Source organism: Argentina anserina, chromosome 6 (genome assembly GCF_933775445.1).
Source record: "Argentina anserina chromosome 6, drPotAnse1.1, whole genome shotgun sequence".
Taxonomy (NCBI): Eukaryota; Viridiplantae; Streptophyta; class Magnoliopsida; order Rosales; family Rosaceae; genus Argentina; species Argentina anserina.
Window position 1 is genome coordinate 709,505 of NC_065877.1, and position 8,313 is coordinate 717,817.

Sequence of the window (8,313 nt, forward strand, 5' to 3'; positions counted from 1 at the left end):
GGTTTTCGGGTTTGGGAGGTTTTTTATTTATCCATTCGAAAATGAGTAAATTCTTTTCACCGAGAAAAATTACTGTACTAAGATAAAAGTATTTTTCTTTTCAAGACGGTAACTATTGCTTTTCCGATGAAAGAAAGCGAAGTTTATAAACGGAAGCAAATTTGCCGACCACATTTTTTAACCACCCTCATGTCCACTTACTTAGATGAAAGTCATGTGTCATATATTAACTATGATATAATCATGGTTATCTATATAAATTAATAACACATGGTAAAAATAAATCAATAATTAATTTAAGAAATGTAAGAATTAACTATGGTATAACTATATTAAGTAAAAAAGACACGTGACTTTCATCTAGATGTGTGGACATATAAGGAATGGTCGGTAAATTTGTTTTCTTTATAAACTAAAACCACTAATACAACCAGATGATAATGAATCGAAAAAAATAGCATGTTGCGCAACATGAGGCGCGATATTCAACCAACTGTCTACGCTAATGTGGTGTCCATAATCTGCCAATGAATCCGCAACGAAATTAGCTTCCCTCCAAGATGGTAACTATTGTTGGTAATGAAATGAGTTTCATTGCCTACGGCTATGGGATTTCAGGTGTATTTCTCTCATGGAAATGAATTTCTCGAGATATATTATCCACCCGAAACCTTGCAAGACTGAGCACCGTTACCATTCTTCCGATAGATTCCCTTCCTTAATGAAGAGATCAGCTCCGAAAACCACTAGCCGGACCAAGTATTAGAACACTAGAGAGACTTTTCTGACTTTGGTTCGCTCACACAAAACTGACCTATCGGATGATTTCCTAATTTTGAGTACGTCTCAGGTCTTTGTTTTGGTTTTGTTTGAATAATATTTACAAATCATATGATCGAGCAACGTCTTGATGTTGAAACTAGCAATATTCATGTTATTGTGTTTATTGGTTCACTATTGAGAGCTCAGACCACAAAAGAAAAAACCGATATTAGCTGCACTGATCATCACCTGAATGTGTATTATATTAACGTTATATAACGTATATCAATGATCACCTACGTGGTTTATAGTTCATATTAAGGGCATGCAGTCACTTACTGTATAGTTCATCATATCAAGGGTTAAAACAATTAAACAAAGATTAAGTTTCATATCTACAAAAACAACTAAATAAAACTATAGATACCGAAAGCAAACCCATCTTTTTTCATTTCATAGAAATTTTCAGGCCTCCAGTGAGAGAGAATGATCAGATTAGGTATCAATAACCGCCTAGCTAATAACTATTTGATTATTTAACCGTATCAAGAACTGAAAATTTGATATTGTACTCTGTAAAGTGGATGAAGATAAGATATATTAAGCCAACTGATCGATATCGATAAATTGCACTGTGACTAATGCTACTCATCATTCTTTTAATTAACACATTCAAAATGTCTAGGGACTAGGAATGAACTAAGCGAAGATTGAATAAGCAACTGGAAGCTCCAAAAATACGGAAAAGAGAGAGAAGAAAATTTCACACACATACAAAGATCCATCACTTCTTCCTGCTAAATACGCAAGGATCCATCATAGTCTCTGGAAAACTTGCTAGCTTGCTACAGAAGTAACTCAAGTAAGTGATCGATTCAAGTTTTCAAGATCATATAGATGGGTAAAGCAGCTTGTAATAATCGGAAGTAGTCCATGAATGTATTCCATTGTATTCGATCATGATTTCCTCCTCTAATTTGTCTATTGTATTCCACCAAGACACCATCATCTAACCTGGGAAGAAGATGAATTAGACAAACATAAGAGCACGTCGATCGATCACAACCAAGCATCGATCAACCTTGTGATGTCCGCAACTCTATAGGAAAAAACTTCTTCTCACTTTCCTTCTTTGCTTACAATAATATTCATTATTTTAATATATGATCTCCAGAAGAAGCACACTTCATAATACACACGAAAGAAGATGAGAAGCCTCATAAAAAGCTGCCGCATTATGCTTGGGATTGCATTAGTCTGATGCGTATTATCAGTACGTACTGAGATTAAGGATAAATATTCTTATATTCCTCTCCTTCCTCTATTTGGCTCATACTAGGGGGATTCGTCTATGGTGCAGCGCTGCATACCATACATACCGAATTCAACGGCGGATAGAGGGTGTCTTAAAATGCACGTGGGGTCTGTGAGATGTATGAATTGTGGATTAGAGGCGATGTACGCATGCAGCGCTGCACCATAGAATTTCCCCGTATTAGGGTTTTAATTTAATAAGATTTGATTTCCACAAACAAATTAATTCTCAACAAAGATTATGTGGCAGGTGCCACGTCTTTTGGATTCGTATGTGGTATATTTTTTGGGAGTCTGTAGCATTACTCAATTGTTCATACAATTCAAATGGCCAATAGTGATGTGCGAGAACCATTCTGTAATACCTCATTTTTTCTTCTTAATCGTTATAGATAGTCCTTTGTGAGTTTTTTTTTTTTGATCGAGTAGTCCTTTGTGAGTTGTACTTGACTATATTACTCCAAATTTGAAGGGACCGACCACCTGCTGAAACACTTATCAGCATTATTAGAATAATCCTTACTTCATTATCATATATACAATTAGCCAATTAGGCAATCAACATAACTAACATACTCCAACCAACTTTCTAATTCCTATGTCAGGCTGAATTCACCTTATAATTTTCCTTAGCCTCATCGTCCTCATGGAAATAGAATATAAAAAAAGAAAGAAAATTAATAAATGTGTTCTTCTCTTATCCAAAAAATAGAAAAGGGTATAAAATGCCAGACTCATGACTCATAGAAAAGGTGTAAAATGTCAGACTCATGACTCATCAAAAACATCAGTTATGTACTGTTCACCGCTTCATATAATTGGAGGGAGAGGCTGAGAGGGAGAGATTACTTCCAAAAAAGAAACTTCAAAAGCAAACAAGAAGCATCAATCTTCCTCCAAACTCACTCAACCCTCTTCTCCTAAAGAGTTAAAGTCTCTCTTTCCTCAACTACAAAGGTCTCATCTTTATTTACCCACTAGAACTCGATCCAAAGCCAAAGTTTGGTACTTTGGTTTCATTTTAAGAGAGAGAGAGAGAGAGAGAGCTTGAGGGTGTCTCTCTCTCTCCTTCTTCTCTCTCTCTACTTTTGTGGGTTTCTGAATTAGTGGGAGCTTGAGGTTCTGTGGGTTGTTCTTGAAGATGTTTGGGTGTGAGTGTTGGTGCTGGAGCAGTGAATATGAGGAGCTATATGATCATCAGTTTGATGAGCCAAAGCCGTACTCTTTGCCTTCTTCTCTTCCAAAATGGCCTCAAGGTAATATGCAATTAAAGCTTCTTTCTTTATTTAGGGTGGTGGTTGATTTAAAAGGTTTCTATATTGGTGTTTATGAATTTTTGATCAAATTGTTTTGCTTTCATTAATCTTCTGTGAGTTCTTTGATGGGATGATGATCAATTTCCAGATGGTTAAGTTGGACTTTTCCTCTTGAGTTTTATAGAATTATTACGATTTTATATTGGGTTAGTCATAGATAAATCAATAGGTGAACTTATGGACTTGGTCAACGAATTCATGAACTTGGTCAATTTTGGAAACTTGGAGATTCTGAATGCCTCGGAAGTTTAATATTCTTGGAACTGAAAGAGTGAATTGCTCTGTTGGTTCCCAATCCATGTGAGAAGCCTGTTCTTCTTACTCTTAATGAAACAGTTGCAAGCTTTGTGTCTTAGAGCATCTCCAACATGCATTTTAGAGAGAAATGAGAATTTGGAGAAAATACTCATTTTTCATTCTACCAACTTCTCTATCTCATTCTTCAAAATATAGAAATAGATGAAATAGAAGAGTTAATTCTCCAAATTTGTAAATTTGGGCAAAATTTACATAACCAAATATTAAATATTAAATGTTTGTACTTTCTTAACCAAAAAAAAAATCTGTAATATATATTTCAAGTCAAGAAATTATAAAATATTTTATGGTTATAATAAATAAGAAAATAAAATATTTAATAGTTATAATCAATGCAAAAATATGTAAAATAAAGAATCTATTGGAGTTGGAGCATAAATTTTTTTTGGAGATTTTAAAGTTTGCTTCTCTATTTTGGAGAAAATATGGAGAATAGGTCTTAACTCTTAACCCTTAACTGCCTAGTTGTAGCTCAATTCAAGTTCCTTTGAAATCATTTTGTCCCTCCTTTGTTAGTTTGATTTCAATAAATTAGGGGCATTTTTCCCTATTAAATTAAAAAAAATCCTTTAAAATTGGTCTATATTGATGTTTGTCTGAACTCAACGCTCTGTCTACCTAAATTGCATGTAGAGGTATAGAAATATAAAGCTAAATCAGATTTTCAGTAGATTGTTCATTGTTGTTAGTGGCCTATCAGTTTTGATGTCATTGCCCTGAAACCTGTGTATTTTCATTTTATTAGGCCAAGGTTTTGCAACTGGAAAAATATGCCTCGGAGAAATTGAAGTTGTCCAAGTCGTCAAGTTTGATAGTGTTTGGAGCTGCAACCTGTTGCGTGGAAAATCCAAAGCTGTCACATTTTATAGACCGTCCGGGATTCCAGAGGGCTTCTTTTGCCTCGGTCACTACTGCCAACCCAATGATCAGCCATTTAGAGGTTTTCTACTTGCTGCTCGTGGAACGGTTGCTAACAAGACAGATTTAAGGGATGGTTTGGTCTGCGACTTGGTACAAAAGTTACCAGCTTTAATAGAGCCCCTTAACTACACTTTGGTCTGGAGTGCAGATTCGACTAATGCTGGGTGTGGTTATATTTGGAAGCCAAACCCACCTGTGGGTTATAAGGCCATGGGTTTTGTGGTCACTGAAGATAGTGAGGAGCCAAGCCTTGATGTTGTTCGATGTGTACGAGAAGATCTTACAGAGACTTGTGAACCATGTGACCGGATACTTGCAGTGGATTCGAGGGCTTATGAGAATCAATTTCAGGTTTGGAGTACAAGACCATGCGAACGAGGTATGCTTTGTAATAGTGTTTCAGTTGGCACATTCTTTTGCACTAGTACCAACTTGGATTCTGATGAAGAACTAGAAGTTGCTTGCTTAAAGAATATTAGTTCATCACTACACGCGATGCCAAATCTACAGCAGGTTCATACACTCATTGAGCATTACGGGCCTACTGTGTTCTTCCATCCTGAGGAGGCTTATTTACCGTCGTCAGTACAATGGTTTTTCAAACATGGGGCAGTTCTGTGCTGTGAATCCTGTGAAACAGGGGAACTAATTGACCATAGAGGCTCAAATTTGCCTAGGGGAGGGGAAAATGAACATGATTATTGGATAGATTTGCCAAATGATCATGATGCTAGGCATCATATCAAAGCCGGAGACATGGAAAGTTCGAAGCTATATGTTCATGTAAAACCAGCATTAGGAGGAACTTTCACCGATGTGGCCATGTGGATATTCTGTCCCTTCAATGGACCGGCCACCATTAAAGTTGGTTTAGTGAGTGTAGCAATGAACAAGATAGGACAACATGTTGGTGATTGGGAGCACTACACTCTCCGAGTGAGCAACTTCACTGGAGAACTTTGGCAAGTGTACTTCTCGGAGCACAGTGGTGGTAGATGGGTGGATGCTTTTGACTTGGAGTTCATTGAAGGGAATAAGTCGGTTGTATATTCTTCAAAACATGGTCATAGTAGCTACCCCCATTCAGGAATCTATCTTCAGGGGTCTTCAAAGCTTGGAATAGGATTGAAGAACGAAGTTGCTCGAAGCAAGATGTTCATTGATTCGAGCACCAAGTATGAGATTGTTGCAGCCGAGTACCTTGGTGAGGGTGTTATTGAAGAACCGTGTTGGTTGCAATATATGAGAGATTGGGGTCCAACCGTTGTGTATGATTCGCGATCAGAACTAGACAAGATAATTGATCGTCTTCCATTCTTTGTTAGATTCTCTGTGGAGAATCTATTCGAATTGTTTCCAACCGAACTCTACGGTGAGGAAGGGCCTACTGGCCCCAAGGAAAAAGATAACTGGTTGGGAGATGAAAGGTGAAATGCAAGGTACAAATATTTCTCAAGCTTTCATAAAACACTTGAAATCTTGTTGGTAGATGTCAATGCAATTTGGTAGGAACTTTAGCTCGTTTCTACGATTTGTCAAATGCCTTGTATTTGAGTAGTCTGTGGACTTTGAAGTTTATGTATCATAAAAAGAACTGGAATTTGTATTTGAACCTTTTCAAGCAAAGAGTCTACTCTTGTTGTTGCAATAGAAATTGGCTTGTTTAGGTTTTCTCCACGACTACTGTTGATCTTAATTCAATTGCTCTGTTAGACTGTTAGTAAGCAATTATGTAACTAGTGTTGGAGAGGAGAGATCTCACATCTAAGAAGTGACAAAGAAAATAAAGCTTATAAGTGGGTGGATAATAACCAATTGTACCGAGGCCTTTTGTGATTAAAACCCAACACATGTGAGGTGGCTAAGTTGGGACAATATCGGTACAGTTGGTCCACGGGCCACGCTTGTCGCTGTTTAACATGGTATCAGAGCGGGTCCCTCTCCAGTCGCGCCTCCAATCTTTCGTGGGCCCGAGTTGGGTGCCACTTTGTCATGTCATCGGAGGATTTCCGATTGGATGGCCACTAAGTGTCGTTGGTTACTGGACCTTAGTTTCTTTCATCCCAGTATGTGGGATATTAATCTGTCACGTGCAGACCTAAAAATTAGGTTGCACGTGAGGGGGCGTGTTGGAGAGGAGAGATCCCACATCTAAGAAGTGACAAAGAAAATAAAGCTTATAAGTGGGTGGATAATAACCAATTGTACCGAGGCCTTTTGTGATTAAAACCCAACACCTGTGAGGTGGCTAAGTTGGGACAATATCGGTACAGTTGGTCCACGGGCCACGCTTGTCGCTGTTTAACAACTAGTATATAGCTACTGTAAGCAAGTTCATGCAACTAGTATAGCTAGTGTATCATATCAAACTGGCTAAAAAGATTCAGGGTTTTCTTTTTGATTTTATTACTATTTTGATGTAGTAAGCGATTGTTAGATTTAGTAACTAATAACAAATTAAGGTTGATCTGTATCTTTTGGCCAGTTTTCCCCTCTAATTAGGATGGGAAAGAAAGAGAACAAGGAGAAGGAAATGTAAGGGTGAGGTGTACACTGTACAGTTTACACTTTACAAGCCTGAATCATTATTTACGTATGGAATTCTTGTTACACATTCTTTGTTGCGGTAATAAAACGCTGGAATACGAATGATGCATCTATCAATTTACAGAAAACGAACGAGACAGCTGAAGTTGAAACTCATTCTTGTTAACTTTGCACCCCACACCGCCCCTCCCATCGTCACCTCAAGTCGAATTCATCGTATATCTCTATAGGGGGAGAAATCTGTTCCTACGCCCTCGTCCATGTCTGTGCAAGACTAATGACACTCGTGCAAACCTGGCTACATAGCTCTTCATGCTTTTTGAGTAAACCTGAAAGGGTCGCAAATGACTGAAATGGGAACCAAAATAGGCACATATTGCTAAGTTCTAGACCTGAACATACCCCTGATAGCTATGATAGTCACAACCACAGCCGTAATACCAACAAGAAAATGAGAGGGAGATTGAAGTGTGTAGACAAAACGTGTTGTTCCTGAGTAGTGTCAAAGCTACAGTTGTTCATCCATGGTTGTGATTCTCTGGACCCAAAAGGGTTATGCGGAGGGGTTGTGATAAGCTTTGAACTTATGAAAGTGAGTTTTTGCTCATGCTCCCACAACATTAGAGCAGTTTTATGTTAACTAGGATGGGAAGAGTAGGGGCAACATATCTATTTGTCAAAATTAAGGTTTGGAATGGGGTTAGAAGTTCAAACCAATCTGCTCAAGCCAGGTGATTTCTTGAAAACCACCTCAAAAATATATATTCAGAAGTGTTCAAAATACATTGGACTTGTAGCAGCCGTCTGACCAAAAATATATTGACAGCAGCGGCGATGCAGACTCAAAGAATTCACATTATATATATAATGAGCTATTGGCTAACAAGTTTACGAGTTATCAAACCAGAAAATCACAATCGAATAAGTGTTGAACGTCTTTATGGTTCTTATTACTTCTTTTAACTAAGCAATGAAAGTGTTGAACCCTTCCCAGCTACTTTTATCAAACATGCAATACGAGATAGCTAATCATGAAAAAGATATAAGACTAGTATATCTTGAGTAATACATCGAAAAATATACATTTCAATCGAGCCATGGCATGCATCCGGCCTAGGGAGATTAATCACACGAT

The 8,313-nt window shown here is 37.6% G+C and overlaps 1 protein-coding gene across 1 annotated transcript; it reads left to right on the forward strand.

The window, feature by feature from the left end:
- Window positions 1-2,958: 2,958 nt before the first annotated feature.
- LOC126797956 (hypothetical protein At1g04090) lies at window positions 2,959-6,308 on the forward strand. The gene is made up of 2 exons (XM_050524733.1): window positions 2,959-3,332; window positions 4,456-6,308. Exons 1-2 carry the CDS (start codon window positions 3,218-3,220, stop codon window positions 6,060-6,062), a joined length of 1,722 nt encoding a protein of 573 aa, XP_050380690.1. The 5' UTR covers window positions 2,959-3,217; the 3' UTR covers window positions 6,063-6,308.
- The last annotated feature ends 2,005 nt before the right edge of the window (window positions 6,309-8,313 follow it).